Here is a 26849-nt window from a genome sequence, read left to right as displayed (position 1 = left end):
AACATCTTTAAAGGGGATTACTGCCTCTCTGTTATCAGAGCAAGGTGGTTGATCCCCAAGGGAGAAGGACGGAGCAAAGGAAGGAGAAAAGAAGGAGAAGGCAAAAAAGAAGAAGAAGAAGAAGAGAGGGACAAAAGGACAGATGATGAAATGCAGCGCGAGTGGAGAGTCGAATTGGGGGGTTGTTAAAAATAGAGGAAAACGAGACAACATGGCCACTGATGTACAGTCAAAAAATCAGTGTATCGCTATTAATTATGAGCAAATGAATAAAGTACACATCTGACTTACTGTGTCGCAGATGTTTACCGAATTACAAGCACATAAATATATAAATATATATATGAGAGCTCCCGGGGAGAGGCTGGAGAAGAAGAAGCAGAAGCCGTCTGCAGGAGAAAGTCGTGAGAGTGAAAAGAGAAATTACAGCCGGCGACTGGAAGTGAGAGAAGCCCTTTGAAGCAGGTTGTGAAATCTAGCTGAGGGGCAGGGCGCCGCATGGGAGATGCTCACACACACACACACACACACACACTGAGCTGCAGCGTAATGGGACCCTTAGTACTGGCCATCAATGCTTTAATCAAAAAGAATGAAGCAGCGGGAAGAAAAGAAAAAGAGGATAAAATGTGCAGAAAGACTCATGGAGACAAACACACACACACACACACACACACTAGCTGAAGATGTCCCAGTCAAAAGGAAGCTCCCACTCCCAGTGCTCACAGTCAACACTGTTCATCAACCTCCGGGTTAATTAACGCCGTCTGGAAAGAAGCCGCGACACTCGACCGAGTTGACAGAAGACGTCAAATCCGCTCGAACGAAACATAAATCTCACTCTCACATGACAGCCCCCCCCCCTCACACACACACACACACACACACTCCCCCACCCACACACACACGACACCAACATGCTGGAAATCCAACATTTCCTTGACAGCTGAATTAAACCCGGCTCGACTCCATCGACCAGAGGCCGACGCACATGTTCCTCCTGGAATCTGATCCATCGAGTTTCCAATGATTGTTCGGCTGATCCCCCCTACGCCCCCCCTCCCCTTTCATCTCCCTGTAAATACGGTAATCGTGGCAGTCTGGAGCAGAAAGCTGCTCTTTAGGAGGAATCTGCCCCACAAAGGAGGTGACAGACGAGCTGTAGCCTCTCTCACCTGCTCCAGGGAGATGAAATGTCACGGAGGAGAGAGAGTGGGGCTGACTGGGGCTCTCAGATTTAAAGTCATGTTCCCTTCTGTTTACTCTTGACAGCTGAGCAGTGAGCTAAAGAGCAGTCTTCTTCTTCTAAGATGGTCCTTAGTGGTAGTAAGATGGCCCTTAGTGGTAGTAAGATGGTCCTCAGGGGTAGTAAGATGGTCCTTAGTGGTAGTAAGACGGTCCTTAGGGGTAGTAAGATGGTCCTTAGTGGTAGTAAGACGGTCCTTAGGGGTAGTAAGATGGTCCTTAGTGGTAGTAAGATGGCCCTTAGTGGTAGTAAGATGGTCCTCAGGGGTAGTAAGATGGTCCTTAGTGGTAGTAAGACGGTCCTTAGGGGTAGTAAGATGGCCTTAGGGGTAGTAAGATGGCCCTTAGTGGTAGTAAGACGGCCTTAGGGGTAGTGAGATGGCCCTTAGGGGTAGTAAGATGGCCTTTGAGGTAGTAAGACGGCCTTAGGGGTAGTAAGATGGCCTTTGGGGTAGTAAGATGGCCTTAGGGGTAGTAAGATGGTCCTTAGTGGTAGTAAGATGGGCCTTAGGGGCAGTAAAATGGCCTTTGTGGTAGTAAGATGGTCCTTAGTGGTAGTAAGATGGGCCTTAGGGGCAGTAAAATGGCCTTTGTGGTAGTAAGATGGTCCTTAGTGGTAGATCTCAAGGCAACGGGCCCCTGGGCACAGTCATGCAGGAATACCTGCCCCCCTCTTCTAAAGGTGCAAGACACAAGCTTCGCGCCCATTTTTTTGGGTTGATTTTTGCATTTCTTTTGTTGTTTTGACGGGTCTTTGTGTGTGTTTATTATTAATGTTGTGTCTCTATGTCATCATCTGGTCTCTTTCCAGTCATGTTGTGTATCTTTGTGATCATTTCGTGTCTCTTTGAAGTCATTTGTGTCTCTACATTTTGTATCTGCGCTTCTTTTTGTATCTCTTTGTGGCGATCTGTGTCTCTTTGTTTTCAATTTCTCTCCCTTTGTTTTGTGTCTCTGCGGTTACTTTATGTCTCATAATGTTATGTGTAAAATACAAATACAAAACTCAGAAGAACAAACTAAAAGAATTACATCATCTGCAGAAAAAAAAAAAAAAAATCGCACAAATGGTGCCTCACAAGTAGGGCTGCCATCTCCATTTTAGTTATACAATATCAATTCCAAATAGTTTGTCTCAAGCAAAAACACCACATTAGTAATGAGAAGCTTTTATTGTACCGAAAAGTGTCTGTCTGTTTAATAGAAGCGAGCTCCTGTCACATTTAAAAGTCAATCGTTTACAATTTTAGATTGGATTACATTTCATCCCGAGCTGCAGCGTCGTAAACAAAGCAACAGGGAGAGGAAAGAGGAACAAAAAGACGGAAATTCATTTAAAAGTTGTTGTAAGTGCTTTTTGTTTTTTTTGGAGTGAGTGACAGGAGTAAATTACACGAGCTGCCGTCGAGCATTTGCATGTTTTTGTTTGTCTCTGAAATAAATTGCTTTTTTTTTTTTTTTTTGTCAGCCGACCTGTAAAAAAGGTGGAGACATGGGAATGGGGAGGGGGGGGGTGTAATGTATAATATTAAATCAGTGAAGGGTACCCTCCCGCTGCAGCAAGATTTCATCCACAAACAATGTCAACGTTTACAACTGTCTCATTTGTTTATTTGTATTTTTCCCGTATACACGACGTGAGGGGACTCGAGCCACCGGGGTGAAAAAGGATTTCAACCCGTTTATTGTTGTTTAAAAAAAAAAAAAAAAAAAGGGTCTTTGTTGTCTCTGTATTTACAACAACAAAAAAAGATTCCATGTCAGAGTTTATTAGAAAGCAACAACAACGCCGCGCGTGTGTCGGGGGCTTGAAAGAGAAATTCCATTTATTCGCGTTTATGGATTATTTCTTCTTGTTGTTACATTTTGATCCCACGTGAAGAGAAAAAAGTGCAACATGCGTACAGCTGTATTCCCAGACTATGACATCAACATCAGGCTCCTCTGAAGACTCGAAGCCATCTCAACAAAAGGAGAAGAAACTAAATCCGGATCCCGAGGGCGCGCCGCGCGTTCACATTTTATTCTTCATCATTCTTTTGTGTGCGAGGTGTTTTTATATATATATATATAATATATATATATATATATATATATATATATATATATATTATATATATTGTATTATTGGCTTTTTGCTCAGTCAGCACGAATCAACGGGAATGACAAGGTGACTGAATGTAAAGGTGACTTAATATACAGGTGACTTAATATTCAGGTGACTTAATATTCAGGTGACTTAATATTCAGGTGACTTAATATAAAGGTGACTTAATATACAGGTGACTTAATATTCAGGTGACATAATATTCAGGTGACATAATATACAGGTGACATAATATACAGGTAACTTAATATACAGGTAACTTAATATTCAGGTGACTTAATATAAAGGTGACTTAATATACAGGTAACTTAATATACAGGTAACTTAATATTCAGGTGACTTAATATAAAGGTGACTTAATATACAGGTGACTTAATATTCAGGTGACATAATATTCAGGTGACTTAATATACAGGTAACTTAATATTCAGGTGACTTAATATAAAGGTGACTTAATATACAGGTAACTTAATATACAGGTAACTTAATATTCAGGTGACTGAATGTAAAGGTGACTTAATATTCAGGTGACTTAATATTCAGGTGACTTAATATTCAGGTGACATAATATACAGGTGACTTAATATTCAGGTGACATAATATACAGGTGACTTAATATACAGGTGACATAATATTCAGGTGACATAATATACAGGTGACTTAATATACAGGTGACTTAATATACAGGTGACTTAATATACAGGTGACTTAATATTCAGGTGACATAATATACAGGTGACTTAATATACAGGTGACTTAATATACAGGTGACTTAATATACAGGGACCTTCACTCAGAAAGCCGCTGTTCGTGTCCCGTGTGAACGTCGTTGTTAACTCACATAAGAGTTATGTGTCAAACTTACTTTTCTCTCACCTGCCACCTGTTGGGTAGGCAGCAGCCTCGCACTGAAGTAGTCACGGCAACCGAGCATCCAGTTCTTCGCGTTAGTTTCTGTGTGTGTGTGTGTGTGTGTGTGTGTGTTCCTTTTGTCTCCGAGGCTATAATGAGAACAGTATTTCTTTTCAAAGCGGAAGCAGCAGAAGTTTGAGCATCGGTGCTGTAGAGAATTAATACAGATGAGTGCACAATGTGCTGAATATGAAGAAGTGAGTTGAAACAGTAACAATGATTAAAGGCCTCTCATTATTATCACTTTTTTATATATTTGAAAATAAACAGGATTTCTCACACATTTTTTAGGAACTAACCTTTTAAAAATAGTGAGCTTTTCTTACATATTCTATCACATTTTATATACTGCAGTAAAAAATTGCCCTAAATTTCACAGTTTCCAGTGTGAACATATATATATTTGATAGCGTTCGCCGCCTCTGGAAAGGTATTTTTTTTCTTTCCACCTCAACTCTCGACGTCGGCTAATTGCCTTAAAAACCCTTGTGATAAAAAGCTCCCCTCGAGCGTTACGGTTTCCACGGCAACCACGGTTACGGGGCCAGCTGTTGCCGATAGGAACAGGTCGGTCAATTATTAACCCGCGAGTGGCTTTATTTCTCATCAATAAGATATGAAATGAAAATGTGCGCCGTGATGTTTTCTAATTTGAGATTTTCCTTTTTTTCATGTTCATGAATATTACCTGTGTATTTACTGTGTTGGAGCAATAGACGCTAATCGCGATTAGCATTTCATCATTAACATCAATGTTAAAATTAGCTTAGACGCTAACTAGTCAGGTGAGTCATGTTAATGGCTAATAGTCATTTCTGGCATGATGGATTCATATTCAATTATAGTGTTATATTTATTTATGTGGACAGTTCGTAAGGTCATGTTGTGTTTCCAGAATAAACAACAACAGGAATGACGGCGGCAGCCGAGGAACCACCTGAAGAAGAAGAAGAAGGAGAAGAAGAAGAAGAAGAAGAAGAAGAAGAAGGAGAAGAAGAGGAAGCACTCGAAGAAGTACCTCGAGCTCCATGAACGGAGCTCGAGGTACTGATGATGATGGTGATGATGATGAAGAAGATGATGATGACGTGTGTGTGTGTGTGTGTAATCATAGGGAATGTGTGATGTACTCCTGAGTGTTTGAACAAAGAGAGAGAAAGTGAGTGTGTGTGTGTGTGTGTGAGTGTGTGAGTGTGTGTGAGAGTGTGTGAGTGTGTGTGATTGTGTGAGTGTGAGTGTGTGTGTGTGTGTGTGAGTGTGTGTGTGAGTGTGTGTGTGACAGCTTCAACAGAGATCACACTTCCTTTACTCTTCCTCTCTTTTGACCTTCCTGTATTGATCTCTCATCGCACTTCAAACCTTCCTGTCTTTCTTTTCTCTACTGACCCTCATGCTACTTTTACACACACACACACACACACACACACACACACACACACACACACACACACACACACACACACACACACACTTCCTGTCTTACCGTCTCCAACCAGCTGCAGCAGAGCCAGGTCCAGCGGGCGTTTCCAGCGGGAGTTCTTGTTGAGGGCGATGCCGTAGCCGGTGGTGGCAAACACCTTCCCGGAGCCGATGGTCATCACCTTGTGGAGAACACGTGAAGAACACGTGAAGAACACGTGAAGAACACGTGAAGAACATGTGAAGAACACGTGAACAACATGTGGAGAACACGTGAAGAACACGTGAACAACATGTGGAGAACACGTGAAGAACACGTGAACAGCATGTGAAGAGCAAGTGACGCATCGGTGGACACAAGGACGCATCGGAGGACACAAGGACGCATCGGAGGACACAAGGACGCATCGGTGGACACGAGGATGAATCTGAGGACACAAGGACGCATCAGAGGACACAAGGACGCATCGGTAAACACGAGGACGCATGGACACGAGGACGAATTGGAAAACACGAGGACGCATCGGTGGACACGAGGACGCATCGGAGGACACAAGGACGCATCGGTGGACACGAGGACGCATCGGAGGACACAAGGACGCATCGGTGGACACGAGGATGAATCTGAGGACACAAGGACGCATCAGAGGACACAAGGACGCATCGGTGGACACAAGGATGAATCTGAGGACACAAGGACGCATCAGAGGACACAAGGACGCATCGGTGGACACGAGGACGCATGGACACGAGGACGCATTGGAGGACACGAGGACGCATCGGAGGACACAAGGACGCATCGGTGGACACGAGGATGAATCTGAGGACACAAGGATGCATCAGAGGACACAAGGACGCATCGGTGGACACGAGGATGAATCTGAGGACACAAGGACGCATCAGAGGACACAAGGACGCATCGGTGGACACAAGGACGCATGGACACGAGGACGCATTGGAGGACACGAGGACGCATCGGAGGACACAAGGACGCATCGGTGGACACAAGGATGAATCTGAGGACACAAGGACGCATCAGAGGACAAAGGACGCATCGGTGGACACGAGGATGAATCTGAGGACACAAGGACGCATCAGAGGACACAAGGACGCATCGGTGGACACAAGGACGCATGGACACGAGGACGCATTGGAGGACATGAGGACGCATCGGTGGACACGAGGACGCATCGGAGGACACAAGGATGCATCGGTGGACACGAGGATGAATCTGAGGACACAAGGACGCATCAGAGGACACAAGGACGCATCGGTGGACACGAGGATGAATCTGAGGACACAAGGACGCATCAGAGGACACAAGGACGCATCGGTGGACACGAGGATGAATCTGAGGACACAAGGACGCATCAGAGGACACAAGGACGCATCGGTGGACACAAGGACGCATGGACACGAGGACGCATTGGAGGACACGAGGACGCATCGGTGGACACAAGGACGCATCGGAGGACACGAGGACGCATGGACACGAGGACGCATTGGAGGACACAAAGACGCATCGGAGGACACGAGGACGCATCGGTGGACACGAGGACGCATCGGAGGATACGAGGACGCATCGGAGGACACGAGGACGCATCGGAGGATACAAGGACGCATCGATGGACACGAGGACGCATCGGAGGACGCATCGGTGGACACAAGGACGCATCAGAGGACACAAGGACGCATCGGTGGACACGAGGACGCATTGGAGGACACAAGGACGCATCAGAGGACACAAGGACGCATCGGTGGACACAAGGATGAATCTGAGGATACGAGGACGCATCGGAGGACACGAGGACGCATCGGAAGACAGGAGGACGCATCGGAGGATACGAGGACGCATCGGTGGACACGAGGACGCATCGGAGGACACGAGGACGCATCGGTGGACACGAGGATGAATCTGAGGACACAAGGACGCATCAGAGGACACAAGGACGCATCGGTGGACACGAGGATGAATCTGAGGACACAAGGACGCATCAGAGGACACAAGGACGCATCGGTGGACACGAGGACGCATCGATGGACACGAGGACGCATCGGAGGACGCATCGGTGGACACAAGGACGCATCAGAGGACACAAGGACGCATCGGTGGACACGAGGACGCATTGGAGGACACGAGGACGCATCAGAGGACACAAGGACGCATCGGTGGACACGAGGACGCATCGGAGGACACGAGGACGCATCGGTGGACACGAGGATGAATCTGAGGACACAAGGACGCATCAGAGGACACAAGGACGCATCGGTGGACACGAGGATGAATCTGAGGACACAAGGACGCATCAGAGGACACAAGGACGCATCGGTGGACACGAGGACGCATCGATGGACACGAGGACGCATCGGTGGAAACAAGGATGAATCTGAGGACACAGGGACGCATCGGTGGACACGAGGACGCATTGGAGGACACGAGGACGCATCAGAGGACACAAGGACGCATCGGTGGACACAAGGATGAATCTGAGGATACGAGGACGCATCGGAGGACACGAGGACGCATCGGAGGACAGGAGGACGCATCGGAGGATACGAGGACGCATCGGTGGACACGAGGACGCATCGGAGGACACGAGGACGCATCGGTGGACACAAGGACGCATCGGTGGACACGAGGATGAATCTGAGGACACAAGGACGCATCAGAGGACACAAGGACGCATCGGTGGACACGAGGATGAATCTGAGGACACAAGGACGCATCAGAGGACACAAGGACGCATCGGTGGACACGAGGACGCATGGACACGAGGACGCATTGGAGGACACAAGGACGCATCGGTGGACACGAGGACGCATGGACACGAGGACGCATTGGAGGACACGAGGACGCATCGGAGGACACAAGGACGCATCGGTGGACACGAGGACGCATCGGTGGACACGAGGACGCATCGGAGGATACGAGGACGCATCGGAGGACAGGAGGACGCATCGGAGGATACGAGGACGCATCGGTGGACACGAGGACGCATCGGAGGACACAAGGATGCATCGGTGGACACGAGGACGCATCGGAGGACACAAGGACGCATCGGTGGACACGAGGATGAATCTGAGGACACAAGGACGCATCAGAGGACACAAGGACGCATCGGTGGACACGAGGACGCATGGACACGAGGACGCATTGGAGGACACGAGGACGCATCAGAGGACACAAGGACGCATCGGTGGACACAAGGATGAATCTGAGGACACAAGGACACATCAGAGGACACAAGGACGCATCGGTGGACACGAGGACGCATCGGAGGACACAAGGACGCATCGGTGGACACGAGGATGAATCTGAGGACACAAGGACGCATCAGAGGACACAAGGACGCATCAGAGGACACAAGGACGCATCGGTGGACACGAGGACGCATGGACACGAGGACGCATTGGAGGACACGAGGACGCATCGGTGGACACGAGGACGCATCGGAGGACACGAGGACGCATCGGAGGACAGGAGGACGCATCGGAGGATACGAGGACGCATCGGTGGACACGAGGACGCATCGGAGGACACAAGGACGCATCGGTGGACACGAGGACGCATCGGAGGACACAAGGACGCATCGGTGGACACAAGGACGCATCGGTGGACACGAGGATGCATCGGAGTACACGAGGACGCATCGGTGGAAACAAGGATGAATCTGAGGACACAGGGACGCATCGGTGGACACGAGGACGCATCGGAGGACACAAGGACGCATCGGTGGACACGAGGACGGATCGGAGGACACGAGGACGCATCAGTGGACACGAGGACGGATAGGAGGACGCATCGGTGGACACCAGGACGCATCGGAGGACACAAGGACGCATCGATGGACACGAGGACGCATCGGTGGAAACGAGGATGTATCGGAGGACGCATCGGTGGACACAAGGACGCATCGGAGGACACAAGGACGCATCGGAGGACACAAGAACGCATCGGTGGACACAAGGACGCATCGGAGGACACAAGGACGCATCGGAGCACCCCATGATTTGTAAAAATGATTTGTAAAAAGATAACGTGCCGGTGGACGAGCGCCGCGTGAGGCGGGCTCCCGTTTTGTTCGATGCCCCGTCGCCTTAACTCCTTGCGTGTCTTCCTTCGCTTCCTCCGCTCGCAACCTCCGTGGGCGGGACTAAGATGCGAGGAAAGGAATCAAGGAAAAAGGAATGGAGGATATGAAGTGCCTCCAAAAGACACGAAAGGCGACTAGAAAAGGAGAAAATAGCTCAACTTCTGCTTCCATGTTATTTGCTTACTGTCGCATTAAACCAGTTGGCTGAGCGCACATATCGACCTCCACCCAAAAGTCCCAGAGCTTGAGGGGGGAGTGTGTGTGTGTGTGGGGGGGTGGGGGGGGATATAGATCTACACAGTGGCTGCTGGGAGCTCCGGCCTCCCACAGACCCGATCACAAACCATCGGCCGGCCGGACTTTCATTCTCGTCGCGTTCGAAGCTCCAACTTATAAATAAATCAGCGGTTTCATCCCCGGCAAAAAATAAAAATATGACAACAATAAAGCAGCAACGGGCGGCGAGGGGCGCGTTTAGAAAACGCGTCGGGGAAGTTGTTTTTCGACGTTGGAAGATCTCGTTGCAGCCGCGGGGCACGAGGCCATGGCGAGAGAGAGAGAGAGAGAGAGAGAGAGAGAGAGCATCTTACCTTGCAGCCCTCGTCCTTCCTGGCCATGTAGTTCAGCACCGCGGCGTCGTAAATGAAGGCGTCCAGCTTCCTGCGGGGGAAGGAAAGGAGAGAAGGAAATCACCGACCTGGAGCTGAAGTGCTCCCGTACACCTGGCAACCATTTCTACACACAAACAGTCAACAACGGTTGGAGTCTTTCATCCGGGCGCAGGTGGAGGTGAAGGTGGAGGTGAAGGTGGAGGTGGAGGTGAAGGTGGAGGTGGACGTGAAGGTGGAGGTGAATGTGGAGGTGGACGTGAAGGTGGAGGTGAATGTGGAGGTGAAGGTGGAGGCGCAGGTGGAGGTGGAGGTGAAGGTGGAGGGGAAGGTGGAGGTGAAGGTGGAGGTGAAGGTGGACGTGAAGGTGGACGTGAAGGTGGAGGCGCAGGTGGAGGTGAAGGTGGAGGTGGAGGTGAAGGTGGAGGTGAAGGTGAAGGTGAAGGTGGAGGTGGAGGTGAAGGTGGAGGTGAAGGTGGAGCTGGAGGTGAAGGTGGAGGTGAAGGTGGACGTGAAGGTGGACGTGAAGGTGGAGGATGAGGTGACACATGGCGTGTAGGGACCCGTCATTCATCTCAACTTGGCTACATTCTCAACATCGCTCGTGCGATTATTTGCGATGCATTTTGTTTCGTACGCATAAAATCAAACGCGCCGCAGCAGCATTTCCTCATTCTGGGCTTTAATGTATTTAAAAAGTCCCTGAATCCTGTTTCCTCGGCCCGCGCGTTAGATTCCCAGTTTCCTTATTCCGGCGCTGCAGACGAGGTCACCGAGTCGTCTGTGACCTCACGACCTCACAGAAGGCAGTTTGTCTGTGGATTGATCCTTTTTAAAACAAAAATAAATAAAAATCAATTCTGTCGAAAGTAGGGTTTTTATTTATTTTTATATTTGGTATTATTATTATTATTATTAAGTAGATGCTAGGGTAGGGTTTTTATTTATTTTTATATTTTGTATTATTATTATTATTAATAAAATATATCTCTATATATATGAATAAATCAGAACTAGTGAATTCATTGACATTCTATAGACAAAATCAATTAACTAACTAATTGAAAAATAAGAAAATAGATTACATTATAATGACAAAACATTTAATTAGTACTATACGCTGACATCCCTCACTGAGAACGAGGCGATGAAGACCATTGAATGCTAAAACTCTTCATCACGTCAACGATGGATCGAACAGCTCGGCTCAGACGGACATCACAGCTTCTGATGACGGAGCTGTGGCTACACCTACTCTCCGACTTCACGTTGATTCATATTCACACTCGGGAGAGCTGCACTACGACCCAAGTCTCCTCGGAAAGAGGAGGAGGAGGAGGAGGAGGAGGAGGAAGAGGAGGAGGAGGAGGAGGAGGAGACCACTGGGAGATTGAAAAGAGGTGAAGGAGAGGTGTGATGGTGAAGGAGGGGGTTAGAAGATCACACTGGGGGGAGGGAGGGGAAAGCAGAAGCAAAAATAAGTTAATAAGCGAGTAGGAAAAGGTCAGAAAATGGGATAAGAAGGAGGAGGAAGAGGAGGAGGAAGAGGAGGAATCTCCGTGCCGCGTGTCGACATGTCTCCTCCGTAAATAGAGAGAAAGAACACCGACAAAAAAAACGGCCGTCAAAAAGACTGCGAGAAGATGATGTAAGAGGGACAAGGCGGGCAGATGGAAAAAGAAATGCATCATGGGAGTTTTTAATAACACGGTACGTCAAATCTGCTAAGCACCTCGGCTGGTCTCAAAGTGTGTGTTTGCTTGTCCCATTAAACATTTAAACCCCCTCATCTGCATCTCCTAGCATCCCCCCCCCCCCAGATAATAAACCTCCCTCATCGGAGACAAGAGGCGGCTGAGTGGCAGCCGGTGCTGAGGCGGCGTGTTTTTGCCCCTGCACTGCGGCTAGCATGTATTATTTAAAAGTTATTTTTTCCTCCCCCTCCTCCTCCCGACGGGGGTGCACAGGTTACAACAGCCAGCTGTGGGCTCCGGAGGCAACGAGCTAACAGGTTGGCAAAGACAATAATATATAAATATATATATATATATCTACTGTATCTAGAAGCACACGGCACGAGTCGGGTTACGTCGTATGAAGAGCGATGGAGGGAGCGATGGGGTCTCGTCTTACGTCGTTAATTTCTGCTCGTTAATATAAAGTCTTTCACACGTCCTCGTTCAAGATCACGAAGGAAAAGTCATTATGGAGCCCGACGCGTGGTCACATGCTTATCTTTAAAGCACTCGTAGGTTCAATCCCGCGTCTCTGTTCCTGCCCTTACCCGGTCTTGAGGTTCTCAATGGCCTCCTCCACTCCCTTCTGGTTGTTCCGGATCATGTACTGGTGCATGTTGGGATAGTTGGAGCGGATGTTCTCCTCCGTGCTGCCGTTCGGCACCGTGCCGAAACGCAGCGGCGGGTACTGCTCAGTCGGCTGCTGGAACTACGTACAGAAGAGAGGGGGGGAAGGGGGGGGGGGAGGGTTTAAAGGTTCAGGGGTCCTTCTGTTTAAAGACATCGGGGTCACCTAAATGTACCCCGCCTCTCTCCTTGTTCTTTAACTCTTAAAGACATCGGGGTCACCCTAAATGTACCCCGCCTCTCTCCTCGTTCTTTTACCTTTAAAGACATCGGGGTCACCCTAAATGTACCCCGCCTCTCTCCTCGTTCTTTTACCTTTAAAGACATCGGGGTCACCTAAATGTACCCCGCCTCTCTCCTCGTTCTTTTACCTTTAAAGACATCGGGGTCACCCTAAATCTACCCCGCCTCTCTCCTCGTTCTTTTACCTTTAAAGACATCGGGGTCACCCTAAATGTACCCCGCCTCTCTCCTCGTTCTTTTACCTTTAAAGACATCGGGGTCACCCTAAATTTACCCCGCCTCTCTCCTCGTTCTTTTACCTTTAAAGACATCGGGGTCACCCTAAATGTACCCCGCCTCTCTCCTCGTTCTTTTACTCTTAAAGACATCGGGGTCACCTAAATGTACCCCACCTCTCTCCTCGTTCTTTTACCTTTAAAGACATCGGGGTCACCCTAAATGTACCCCACCTCTCTCCTTGTTCTTTTACCTTTAAAGACATCGGGGTCACCTAAATGTACCCCGCCTCTCTCCTCGTTCTTTTACCTTTAAAGACATCGGGGTCACCTAAATGTACCCCGCTTCTCTCCTCGTTCTTTTACTTTTAAAGACATCGGGGTCACCTAAATGTACCCCGCCTCTCTCCTCGTTCTTTTACCTTTAAAGACATCAGGGTCACCCTAAATGTACCCCGCCTCTCTCCTCGTTCTTTTACCTTTAAAGACATCGGGGTCACCCTAAATGTACCCCGCCTCTCTCCTCGTTCTTTTACTTTTAAAGACATCGGGGTCACCTAAATGTACCCCGCCTCTCTCCTCGTTCTTTTACTTTTAAAGACATCGGGGTCACCTAAATGTACCCCGCCTCTCTCCTCGTTCTTTTACCTTTAAAGACATCGGGGTCACCCTAAATGTACCCCGCCTCTCTCCTCGTTCTTTTACCTTTAAAGACATCGGGGTCACCCTAAATGTACCCCGCCTCTCTCCTCGTTCTTTTACTTTTAAAGACATCGGGGTCACCTAAATGTACCCCGCCTCTCTCCTCGTTCTTTTACTTTTAAAGACATCGGGGTCACCTAAATGTACCCCGCCTCTCTCCTCGTTCTTTTACTCTTAAAGACATCGGGGTCACCTAAATGTACCCCGCCTCTCTCCTCGTTCTTTTACCTTTAAAGACATCGGGGTCACCTAAATGTACCCCGACGCCCCTTCAGGTACCTTCTTGTCCGACAGCCCCGACACCGTGTCGATGTACTCCTCCTGGATCATGAAGGCAGCCAGGTTGGCTGTGTAGGAGGCCAGGAAGATGACTGCAAAGAAGGCCCACACCAGTACCTGCAGGGAGGGGGGGAGGGGGGTCAATGAGGGCTTGCTCTGACAGGCGCGGGAACTATTTTAAGATTTGTTGTCACTTCTTGGTATTTCATCGCCGAGGCGGCGGCGGCGTCTTATCCAGAAAAAGATTTTTTTTTAAAAAGATGTCACTTTGACATTTTCTCACTTGAAAGTTCAATTTATTGTCAAATAACCTCTTTTTTTTTAAACCTGACATCATTATATCTCCTGATGTCTGTCACAGTCATACATGAATGAATAAAGACGTATACTGTTACTTGTACTTTGATCGTGTGAGTATTCTTGTGTATTTCTACTTCGATTCAGAGGAAGATGTGGTACTTTTTTTTTACCTGACATATTTGGTATTTTACTGGAAAAGCTTTTGCTCGTTTATACATCTGCACCCAAGTACCTCGCTTCTATGTAGAGCACGTTGTAAACCCTGTTTTTAAAGGTGCTACATAAATACAATTATTAGTATTAGTATTATTATTATAAGTAGAGCTTGAAGAACAGGACGTGTAGCTTCAAAGCAGAGTTTTGCCTCTTAAGTACAATTCCCATAACTTGATGACACCAGCTGACCCAAATTGCTGGAGTGCGTCAAAAAGATGCTTTTGAAAGGTGGTTTGATGTCCAAGATCATTTGCATAATGTTCTTAATGAACAAGATGAACAAAGCGTCTTCCTGGAGATGGAGGACTCGTCCTCACGGACTCCTCACTCGAAGGGTCGTGGGACAAAAAACAACTATTAAACTTTAAATGCACAACATCAATTGTCGACAGAGTGCATGCTGGGACGGACGCTGGTGACCCTGAAGCGGCTAAGAGACAGTTGACAGATGAACGTGTTGTATTCGTGCGGTCGGCTGTGGATCCGGTCTCTTCTATCCTGGGATGGAAGTTGAGTCACGAAGCGCGAGTTTGACTAGAAACGACCACATTTCACCAGAAAAAGAGCCGAGGACGTCTCCTGACCCCCTTTTGTGGAGCCCGTCGAGCAGCTAATGAGCTCTTGTGATGATTGGGCCTGTTGTGGAAAGCACTCGTGACAGGAACAAGGAAAAGACACCTCCTGTGGCTCCTTTTGGGGGGGGGGGGCTTGAACTGATTTCTCCTTTCATGTCGTGGGAGCGCGGAGTAACAGCAGGTATTAAAAACGCCGCCGCTGTGAAACGAGTGGATGAACCCTCGAGCTGATTGCAACGGCTCGTAAAAAAAAAACCCTCACGCATATATTTTTAAACATATTTTTTCGACGATTTAAAAGTTAAATATTCGTACAATCAAAGTACCTCAAATATGATTTGGAATACAGGATCTGTGTTTTTTTTACTATGTTTTTCATACTCAAACTATAAAAATGATCTGATTCTGATAAATGATTTATATACATAGATAAATATACATGTATCTATATATTTACATATATATATTTATATAAAAAATAAAATTGTATTTAAATAAAATCAATCAATCAACCAATTGCCTTGCCCGTATTGTGGCGAGTCTCTGCAAAAAACTAATTGAATTCCTTATTTCACATTTAATTAACGTCTTCAGACATCTCTCTTATGTTTTATTCTCTCGTGAGGTTCAACTCCTCGTTCCATTAGTTTGTGGATGCATTAATTGGCCCGTTTTATTGCAGTCTGAACGTGTTTATGGAAATGGACTCGGGGAAAGACTTGGGCCCAAAAGCAACATGCAGAATATACAAAATAGAGTCCACAAAAATTATTCATGAAGACGTTAAGAGATTCCAAGATCCCCTGAAAATAAGCGTCAGCTCTCCAGACGGAAGAGATACATTTGCACATTTGCCCCCTCAGCTGATGATGATTTAATTTGATCTGCTTTGATTTGCACACTGTGAAACCGAACCGGACTCGATGCCTCCTCGTGGTCCTGCAGCTCCCAGATAAAGGACCCACCATGATCTTGCTGGTGGTTCCTCTGGGATTCTCCACGGGCACAGAGTTGTTGAAGACCAGCGCCCACAGCAGCCAGACCGACTTCCCGATGGTGAACTTGGAGCCGCCGGACTCTGAGAGACATTTGACAGACATTAGCTTTACAACAGGGGGCGGGGCCACGACCACAAGGACGGCCGTCAGTCTGCACTGCAGCAGGGAACTGGATTCTAATGAGATTCTTCTCGTGGACCCGCCTGTCAAGTTTATTACGACGTAATGAACGACGTCTCCGAAATGATTGTTTAAAAAAAAAAAAAAAGTACTGTAAAAATGTAAAAAATGTCAAAATCGACCCTCCGACCGTGTTTGTTTTATTAAAAATCAACAAGCCGGGTCGTCGGTGCGGAGTGATTGTTTAAAAAAAAAACATGTTTGCATAATTTGAGCAAACTCCCCCCCCACACACACACACACACGGCTGATTAAGCGCCACGTCGGTAACGAGGCGGCGGGCTGAGCCGCGTCTCTTACTCTTGGCGCTCTGCAGGCTGCGGTTGTATCCGACGGGGCTGAAGAACTCGAAGATGAAGACGGTGACGGCGACCACCGACAGGCACATCACGAACATCATCACCCACACCGCCGGGCTGTAGGGCTCTGCAACACACACACACACACACACATATACACACACACAAACACACACACACACACACACACACACACACACACAAACACACACACACACACACAAACACACACACACACACACACGTCAGATACAGCTTTCACCGCACCAACCTGTAACTAGAGATGAGAGGATTTGACCACAGTGGGCACTCCACACCAGGGATCTACTGGTTGACTTACTGGGATGAACAAGGGATCTACTGGTTGACTTACTGGGATGAACCAGGGATCTACTGGTTGACTTACTGGGATGAACAAGGGATCTACTGGTCGACTTACTGGGATGAACCAGGGATCTACTGGTTGACTTACTGGGATGAACAAGGGATCTACTGGTTGACTTACTGGGATGAACCAGGGATCTACTGGTTGACTTACTGGGATGAACAAGGGATCTACTGGTTGACTTACTGGGATGAACCAGGGATCTACTGGTTGACTTACTGGGATGAACAAGGGATCTACTGGTTGACTTACTGGGATGAACAAGGGATCTACTGGTTGACTTACTGGGATGAGGCCTTGTTAACTCTCAGAAATAGAACAGAAGAGGGAGAAATAACAACACGTGATTGGTTACTCAGCTCACACCGATTCCCTTTGCATGGCTGATTCCACTCACTAAGTCATTAGGTTAAAATAAATGTGTTTGTAATTTTCATGCAACAGTGAGACTGAAAGGAGGATGAGGGGGATGCAGGCTGCAGCTCGTACCCTGTGTTCAGAAAGAAGATAATGAGCATCCCATAATCGTCAGAGGCGGAGGCCTCCCCTCGCACCATTTTATTTCTATATTATGCATGTAAATTTACACTATTCATGACCTGTGAACCCGGTTATGAATGTACACGAGGCTTTACAGGAAATTAAATACGTGTCTCCACAGTTCTGACAGCCAATCAGGAGGCTGATATGTGGACGCAGCCGAAGTCGGCCATTGTCTGTTCCCCCTAATAATCATAAGGCCGAGACAAAAAAAGAATAAAAAACGAACTCAATATGCAGTCATACTGAGTAATGAGAGGAATAAAGAAGCAAAGAGCGAGAGGAAGCCAAGGGTGCGACAGGCTGGTATTCAAGAGCGTCTCACGTTGAGGTTAAAGGCCGCCCGTTGCTTAGCGACGGGCGGCCAGAATCGCAATTGCAATATTCCATTAAAAAAATTATTAATTTTCACTGACACTTAAAACAGTAAATGAATGATATGAAAGTAAAAACCTGCAGCAGCAGTTTCTCGTACAGTGTTCATCGGCCATAACTACGACAGTATAAAAGTATAAATGGCTTTAGATTGTGGTCTTAATTTCCAAGTCAATACAGCATGATGTTCATTGAGTAAATGATGGTCCAGTTACAGTCAAATGGACGATAAAGCGGAGTATGCTTTATGGCGGGGCTTCCTGTGATTGACAGCTCTCCGCCCGCTACCAGAGACATATACAGGCGTCTCTACGTCGCTCCTCATTCCAAATTACGGTAAAATGGCGACGGCCATTATCCAAGATGGCGACGGCCACAATCCAAGATGGCGACGGCCACAATCCAAGATGGCGACGGGCACAATCCAAGATGGCGACGGCCACTATCCAAGATGGCGACGGCCACTATCCAAGATGGCGACGGCCACAATCCAAGATGGCGACGGCCTCAATCCAAGATGGCGACGGCCACTATCCAAGATGGCGACGGCCACAATCCAAGATGGCGTCGGCCACAATCCAAGATGGCGACGGCCATTATCCAAGATGGCGACGGTCGAATCGCCGAATTTGAGGCTTCGAAAAGGTCCGTCCACAAACCCAACGGGCGCCGTCACAGAGACCGCGTCTACTTCTTCTAATCTATGGCGCGCACTCAAAAGTAGAGGTGAAAATGTGTTTGGAGCGTTTGGTTTCATCTCACACGTTGCACCATTTTAAAAAAGACCTCACTGTGGAACCGACTGCGCGTTCTCCGGAGCGAGAACACAGAAGGACCGAGTGAAGTACGACGTGCCACGAGCCGCGTTTACATCACGGACTGTAATTACAGTGAGGCGTTCGCCCATTAAGACGTCGGAATGGATCCCATTAATATTGCAGTTTCCACACGGGGACGTGTGCCCGCCTCAGTGTTTCCATACGTGGCCCCTTGCTGCTCTCTCTGTCTTATTACCGCCATGAAGCACACCTGGAGTGTTTTATTATGCAAATATCATGTGCATATGTTATCAAATGTAATTTACACCTGGAAGACAAGTGCGTGGGGAAATAGGACGTCGTGCTACGTGTGGGTGGCAGCGCTCCATGAGGCATCGGTCTAATCATGGAAACGACATTGTACCATAACACATATCGCTATAATGGTTAACACACACACATAAACACACACACGCACAGTGTGAGAAGATGTTTAACCAGAGAAAGACTTAAAGGTCGCCACTGCTTTCTGAAGCAGAGGATGGTTGTTGTTGTTGTTGTTGTTGTTGTTGTGTGGCAGTTTTTACGAATATAAATGAAAGAATATGCTCACAAAATCTAATGTGAGCATATGAGGTCTGTTATGAATGTTCAGAACTGAATCGAACCTGAATGCAACAGGTTCAAGGTGAGAGGAGGTCACAAGTAGAGGAGGTCACAAGTAGAGAGGTCACAAGTAGAGGAGGTCACAAGTAGAGGAGGTCACAAGTAGAGAGGTCACAAGTAGAGGAGGTCACAAGTAGAGGAGGTCACAAGTAGAGGAGGTCACAAGTAGAGAGGTCACAAGTAGAGGAGGTCACAAGTAGAGGAGGTCACAAGTAGAGAGGTCACAAGTAGAGAGGTCACAAGTAGAGGAGGTCACAAGTAGAGGAGGTCACAAGTAGAGGAGGTCACAAATAGAGAGGTCACAAGTAGAGGAGGTCACAAGTAGAGAGGTCACAAGTAGAGGAGGTCACAAGTAGAGAGGTCACAAGTAGAGGAGGTCACAAGTAGAGAGGTCACAGGTAGAGGAGGTCACAAGTAGAGAGGTCACAAGTAGAGAGGTCACAGGTAGAGGAGGTCACAAGTAGAGAGGTCACAGGTAGAGGAGGTCACAAGTAGATGAGGTCACAAGTAGAGGAGGTCACAAGTAGAGAGGTCACAGGTAGAGGAGGTCACAAGTAGAGGAGGTCACAAGTAGAGAGGTCACAGGTAGAGGAGGTCACAAGTAGAGGAGGTCACAAGTAGAGAGGTCACAGGTAGAGGAGGTCACAAGTAGAGGAGTTCACAAGTAGAGAGGTCACAGGTAGAGGAGGTCACAAGTAGAGAGGTCACAAGTAGAGAGGTCACAGGTAGAGGAGGTCACAAGTAGAGGAGGTCACAAGTAGAGAGGTCACAGGTAGAGGAGGTCACAAGTAGAGGAGGTCACAAGTAGAGAGGTCACAAGTAGAGAGGTCACAAGTAGAGGAGGTCACAAGTAGAGGAGGTCACAAGTAGAGAGGTCACAAGTAGAGGAGGTCACAGGTAGAGAGGTCACAGGTAGAGGAGGTCACAAGTAGAGGAGGTCACAAGTAGAGAGGTCACAAGTAGAGAGGTCACAAGTAGAGAGGTCACAAGTAGAGGAGGTCACAAGTAGAGAGGTCACAAGTAGAGGAGGTCACAAGTAGAGGAGGTCACAAGTAGAGAGGTCACAAGTAGAGGAGGTCACAAGTAGAGGAGGTCACAAGTAGATGAGGTCACAAGTAGAGAGGTCACAGGTAAAAAATGCACTTTTCTGACTCATACAGGTTTTAATCCCAAACCCTCAGAGTGTGATCACCCTTTGAAAAGATATATATAAGTCGACCGGCCCAGTGGTGTGTGGGAGAGAGAAGGAGAGAGAGGGAGAGAGAGAGGGAGAGAGAGAGAGAGAGGGAGAGGGAGAGAGAGAGAGAGAGAGAGAGGGAGAGGGAGAGAGAGAGGGAGAGGGAGAAGGAGAGAGAGGGAGAGAGAGGGAGAGGGAGAGAGAGAGGGAGAGGGAGAGAGAGGGAGAAGGAGAGAGAGAGGGAGAGAGAGGGAGAGGGAGAGAGAGAGGGAGAGGGAGAGAGAGGGAGAGAGAGAGAGAGAGAGGGAGAGAGAGAGTCGCGGTCTCTAATTACAGAGAAGCACAGTTTAATATTTCCATATGAATATTCTGGTAAACATTATTTTCTCTCGGATGCTGAAATGAGAGGTTTTTAAACTCTTCAGGGCAACAAAAAAAAGAAGATTAATCTTCCAGTAATTAAAACATAGAAATAGTTCAGCTAAAAAATTAATAATTGAATTAGTTTAAACTGAAAGTGAAGCAGGACTGAAACGTGGTGATGAAACGGTGCTTTGTGACGATGGTCGTGGATGTATGTGTGTGTATGTGTGTGTGTATGTGTGTGTGTGTGTGTGTGTGTGTCTGTGTGTATGTCTGTGTGTCTGTGTGTGTGTGTGTGTGTGTATGTCTGTGTGTGTGTGTCTGTGTGTGTGTGTGTATGTCTGTGTGTGTGTCTGTGTGTGTGTGTGTGTATGTCTGTGTGTGTGTCTGTGTGTGTGTGTGTACGTGTGTGTGTGTGTGTGTACATGTATGTCTGTGAGAGCTCGGCTATTCAACTCGTTGCACGTTTTGACACGAAAAAAAAGAAATCTTTTGTTAACAAGAGTCTGAAATGTCCGTCCGCAAAAAAAATAAAAGGTTTGACACGAGAAGTCAGAGAAGAAGAAAGAGACAAAAAATAAAAAAGAATGTTTCCAGCTCCCAAAGATGTGTGTCCATCAGTGTGTGTCCCTCAGAGTGTGTGTCCATCAGAGTGTGTGTCCATCAGAGTGTGTGTCCATCAGAGTGTGTCCCTCAGAGTGTGTGTCCATCAGTGTGTGTCCCTCAGAGTGTGTGTCCATCAGAATGTGTGTGCATCAGAGTGTGTGTCCATCAGAGTGTGTCCCTCAGAGTGTGTGTCCATCAGAGTGTGTGTCCATCAGAGTGTGTCCCTCAGAGTGTGTGTCCATCAGAGTGTGTGTGCATCAGAGTGTGTGTCCATCAGAGTGTGTCCCTCAGAGTGTGTGTCCATCAGAGTGTGTGTCCATCAGAGTGTGTCCCTCAGAGTGTGTCCATCAGAATGTGTGTGCATCAGAGTGTGTGTCCATCAGTGTGTGTCCCTCAGAGTGTGTGTCCATCAGTGTGTGTCCCTCAGAGTGTGTGTCCATCAGAGTGTGTGTCCATCAGAGTGTGTGTCCATCAGTGTGTGTGTGCATCAGAGTGTGTGTCCATCAGAGTGTGTGTCCATCAGAGTGTGTCCCTCAGAGTGTGTGTCCATCAGAATGTGTGTGCATCAGAGTGTGTGTCCATCAGAGTGTGTCCCTCAGAGTGTGTGTCCATCAGAGTGTGTGTCCATCAGAGTGTGTCCCTCAGAGTGTGTCCATCAGAATGTGTGTGCATCAGAGTGTGTGTCCATCAGAGTGTGTCCCTCAGAGTGTGTGTCCATCAGAGTGTGTGTGCATCAGAGTGTGTGTCCATCAGAGTGTGTGTCCATCAGAGTGTGTCCCTCAGAGTGTGTGTCCATCAGAGTGTGTGTCCATCAGTGTGTGTCCATCAGAGTGTGTCCCTCAGAGTGTGTGTCCATCAGAGTGTGTGTCCATCAGAGTGTGTGTGCATCAGAGTGTGTGTCCATCAGAGTGTGTGTCCATCAGAGTGTGTGTCCATCAGAGTGTGTGTCCATCAGTGTGTGTGTGTGCATCAGAGTGTGTGTCCATCAGAGTGTGTGTCCATCAGAGTGTGTCCCTCAGAGTGTGTGTCCATCAGAATGTGTGTCCATCAGTGTGTGTCCCTCAGAGTGTGTGTCCATCAGAGTGTGTGTGCATCAGAGTGTGTCCCTCAGAGTGTGTGTCCATCAGAGTGTGTCCCTCAGAGTGTGTGTCCATCAGTGTGTGTCTATCAGTGTGTGTCCCTCAGAGTGTGTGTCCTTCAGTGTGTGTCTATCAGTGTGTGTCCCTCAGAGTGTGTGTCCATCAGAGTGTGTGTGCATCAGAGTGTGTGTCCATCAGAGTGTGTCCATCAGAGTGTGTGTCCATCAGAGTGTGTCCATCAGAGTGTGTGTCCATCAGAGTGTGTGTGCATCAGTGTGTGTGTCCATCAGAGTGTGTCCATCAGAGTGTGTGTCCATCAGAGTGTGTGTCCATCAGTGTGTGTCCATCAGAGTGTGTGTCCATCAGAGTGTGTCCATCAGAGTGTGTGTCCCTCAGAGTGTGTGTCCATCAGAGTGTGTCCATCAGTGTGTGTCCCTCAGAGTGTGTGTCCATCAGAGTGTGTCCATCAGAGTGTGTGTCCATCAGAGTGTGTCCATCAGAGTGTGTGTCCCTCAGAGTGTGTGTCCATCAGTGTGTGTCCATCAGAGTGTGTGTCCATCAGTGTGTGTCCATCAGAGTGTGTGTCCATCAGAGTTTGTGTCCATCAGAGTGTGTGTCCATCAGAGTGTGTCCATCAGAGTGTGTGTCCCTCAGAGTGTGTGTCCATCAGTGTGTGTCCATCAGAGTGTGTGTCCATCAGTGTGTGTCCATCAGAGTGTGTGTCCATCAGAGTGTGTGTCCATCAGAGTGTGCGTTAACGTGGTTTTGGATACGCTAACCGAGAAGCCGTTGCCGTGGTTACCGGCATCCTCTCCTCCTTCGCCTCCCGTTCTTCTTCCTAAAAGTAGCGACACTTCTCACAATAATAAAATGTCCTTTCCTTATTTCCTGCCTCCTTCCCTCCTTCCCTCCTTCCCTCTAACCGGCTCCGGTTAATTGGCCGGGAGGTGTTTCCTTCACACTCGCTCTGCCTCCTCGCTCCACTTCTTCTTCTTCTTCGCTCGTTTGTTCCTTTTAACTTTTTCACCTTTTCCTCACGTTTGTTGTTGTTGTTGTTGTTGTTGTTCTCTCTCTCTCTGGCCTCGCTTAACCTTTCTGTGGAGTGAGAGCTCTGGAGATCCAGAGGACACATTAATGTGGGGCTGGGGGCCCCCCGAAGACCCTGTTAGACCACCAGGCCGGCGGCTCGCTCCAGACACACAGGAAGACTTATTTATTAGAGTTCTTCCAAACGTTTTGCTGAGATAAAAAAAATCATAAAGATGATCAGTTTCAAACAGGCGGAGGAAAAGACGCCCGAAAACCACAGGCAGAGGAAAATGATGATATTTTGTTATTCAACCTATACGTTCGGACAGTTACACGATGGCGTATCCAACTCGTAGCGTAATATTGATATATTTTGGTAAATAATATATTTATTTTTAATTTCTTTGGACACACACACACACACACAGATTAAAATATCAGAAACAGCTCTATCTGGTTTATCAATAACACTCAACCTCACTCGTTTGTGTTTATATCGGCACATCACAAGACTCTCTCTCTCTCATTCTTTATCCTCCTCTCTTTTCTGTCTTAATTTCTCTCTCCCTCTCTCTCTCTCTCATCCTTCCATCCGTGTAAATGAAGAGGTCTTATCTTAGTGCGAGACGTTCGCTTAAAGAAGTAGAAGTAGACAGAAACCTCATTTGGATTCGGGGACTATCAAATGAAAAAGAGCCGATGGTCATCTGTGAGCGGAGAGAACAAGGCTCTTCAGAGGCGAAGGCCTCGTTTACAACGGGGGTTACGCGAGGGTCACGTGACCTTCGACCCCCGTCACAGGACGACGTCTTCAGAATAAAGAGACGTGTGTCTGTGCGTGTTTATTAAAATGTGAGGAACATCTCTTTATGGTTCAACCATGTGAAGTTCCTCCACGCACCCGCAAAGGGGATTCAGATGTTTTCTTTTTGTGCAATGACGATGTCTAGGTCAGATGTGTGTGTGTGTGTGTGTGTGTGTGTGTGTGTGTGTGTGTGTGTGGGCACAGCTGCTCAGGTGCAGTGATGAGAGGGGGGGGGGGGGGGGGGGGGGGGGGGGGGGGCAGGGCAGCTCATCAGAGCCTCCATGGCCCGTAAACCGATGGCTGCAATTGTATCGATGTTTATTGCGTTTTAATCAGCCTCTTCCGTTTTTGTGTGTGTGTTGAGTTATAAACCAAGAAGCCTTCATTCCCGGCAATAAAATGGATTTAAACCATTTTTCCCCGCCCCCAGCAGAAGTAAAATACTTTTGGAATCAGTTGTGAGATTAACAAAAAAGTTTTGACCAATATAGCCACAAAAAAAAAAGAAAATATTATAAGATCACGACAACGAGGTACATAAAACAGTGACATTCCCCTTTGGTTTGATTGGGAAACACAACCAGAGTAAGTAGGACAGAGAGAGAGTATGAATATATATAATATATATTTGCTTCCTGAAAGCCCACTTGTTGGGGAATATGAATAAACGTATCCTCCTGTTTCATAGTCTTCCTGAAGAATGGACTCTGGTCCTCACACACATGGTATAATCCAGGGTTTGTAGATACCACAAGCTCGTAAGCCGCGAGCAGAACGCCGGAGGGTATTTGATGGAGCCGACTTGCCTTCCTGTGCATTAATAACCGGAGGTGACGACTCACCGAGGAAGGCGGAGGGCGACACCGTGCCGTTGCTGCGAGACACCATGACGCTGATGCCGGTCTCCACGAACGGGACGGAGAACTCCACGACCTCTGACCTCTCCTCGTTGATGGTGAGGGAACCGATGGCCATGTCGGCTCTGTTGGACACCACCTGGAACAAAAAGGGCATGCGGTTTAGAGACGTTTTGTGAAGAAAATAAGCCTTTTACTTAAATTATATTTCCAATTACAATCCATGCTCTTGAAGTCCTGTAATAACTTTCCCCCTCCTCTGTGTACCGTATTCCTAGAAACACAACATGTGAACCCTACACCCGTCTACAAAGCGTCCTACTTCACAGGCTTTGTCATTTCCTGTGAGTTTTCTTTTTGCCTCTTGCCTACGACATGAAACTGGGCCGTGTTCCTCCTCAGAGCTCTGGTCGAACAGCTGTAAAGGAGGCCCGGGTGGTGAGGGGGTTTATTAAGTTGACCCTCTGAAACTCCCTCTCTTCGGTTCAGCTGTCATAAATCATACACACATGGTGATATGGAGGACTCCGTGCCCGTGAATTAATGATGGGAGTTTTTCCGCTTGTACTTTCTTGTAAAAAGCACGGCGCACACGGGCCTCCGTCCTAAGCTTGCCTGTTTATTGATTTTTTTTTTTGCTCTCCTTCCTTTAAACTCCTTTGCAAACACCGCGGATTGGAGCCCTTTTGCATCGTGGAGTTATGAAGGTTTGATATCCGGTGTGGTTTCCTGCAGTGGGAAGGCGGCTCATGTCGGGTGTGGGGGGGGGGGGGGAACAGAGGTCACTCTTCTGTAGCCGGAAGTCAGAGGAGCTGGCTGCAGACCCCCCCCCCCCCCCGACGAGACCCCAATGAGATGCCTTCCACCCGCCTCCCCGAAGTCGCAGATCTTATTAAAGTCCTCTTCCTCTGTTGACATCTGACGTGTTCAGCGCTCATTGTTATCGCCTGTCAATCAAAGTGCGGTGGGGATGGATTCTGGTGATGGATTCTGTAGGTGGGGATATTTTCATTGTTCATGATGACTGCTCTAGCTATCTACCCATCTATCTATCTATCTACCTATATATCTATCTACCCATCTATCTATCTACCTATATATCTATCTACCCATCTATCTATCTACCTATATATCTATCTACCCATCTATCTATCTATCTATCTATGTATCTATCTATCTATCTACCTATATATCTATCTATCTATCTACCTATATATCCATCTACCCATCTATCTATCTACCTATATATCTATCTACCCGTCTATATATCTATCTATCTACCTACCTATATATATATATCTACTCATCTATCTATCTACCTATATATCTATCTATCTATCCATCTATCTATCTATCTACCTATATATCTATCTATCTATCTATCTACCTATATATCCATCTATCCATCTATCTATCTATCTATCTATCTATCTATCTATCTATCTATCTACCTA

At 47.5% G+C, this 26849-nt stretch overlaps 1 protein-coding gene across 1 annotated transcript in view; it reads right to left on the bottom strand.

The window, feature by feature from the left end:
• grin2da (glutamate receptor, ionotropic, N-methyl D-aspartate 2D, a) overlaps positions 1-26849 on the bottom strand; it is an 89033-nt gene that overhangs the window by 7606 nt on the left and 54578 nt on the right. The window contains exons 9-15 of the mRNA XM_034545507.1: positions 25381-25534; positions 16757-16882; positions 16244-16356; positions 14188-14304; positions 12670-12830; positions 10368-10437; positions 5748-5865 (exon numbers count right to left, since the gene is read on the bottom strand). Coding sequence (XP_034401398.1) covers positions 5748-5865; positions 10368-10437; positions 12670-12830; positions 14188-14304; positions 16244-16356; positions 16757-16882; positions 25381-25534 — 859 coding nt within the window. The remainder of the gene's footprint in view (positions 1-5747; positions 5866-10367; positions 10438-12669; positions 12831-14187; positions 14305-16243; positions 16357-16756; positions 16883-25380; positions 25535-26849) is intronic.

This window comes from Cyclopterus lumpus, chromosome 11, assembly GCF_009769545.1.
Source record: "Cyclopterus lumpus isolate fCycLum1 chromosome 11, fCycLum1.pri, whole genome shotgun sequence".
NCBI lineage: Eukaryota > Metazoa > Chordata > Actinopteri > Perciformes > Cyclopteridae > Cyclopterus > Cyclopterus lumpus.
Note: the sequence above shows the minus strand (reverse complement) of the source record. Positions and strands in the feature narration are given on the sequence as shown.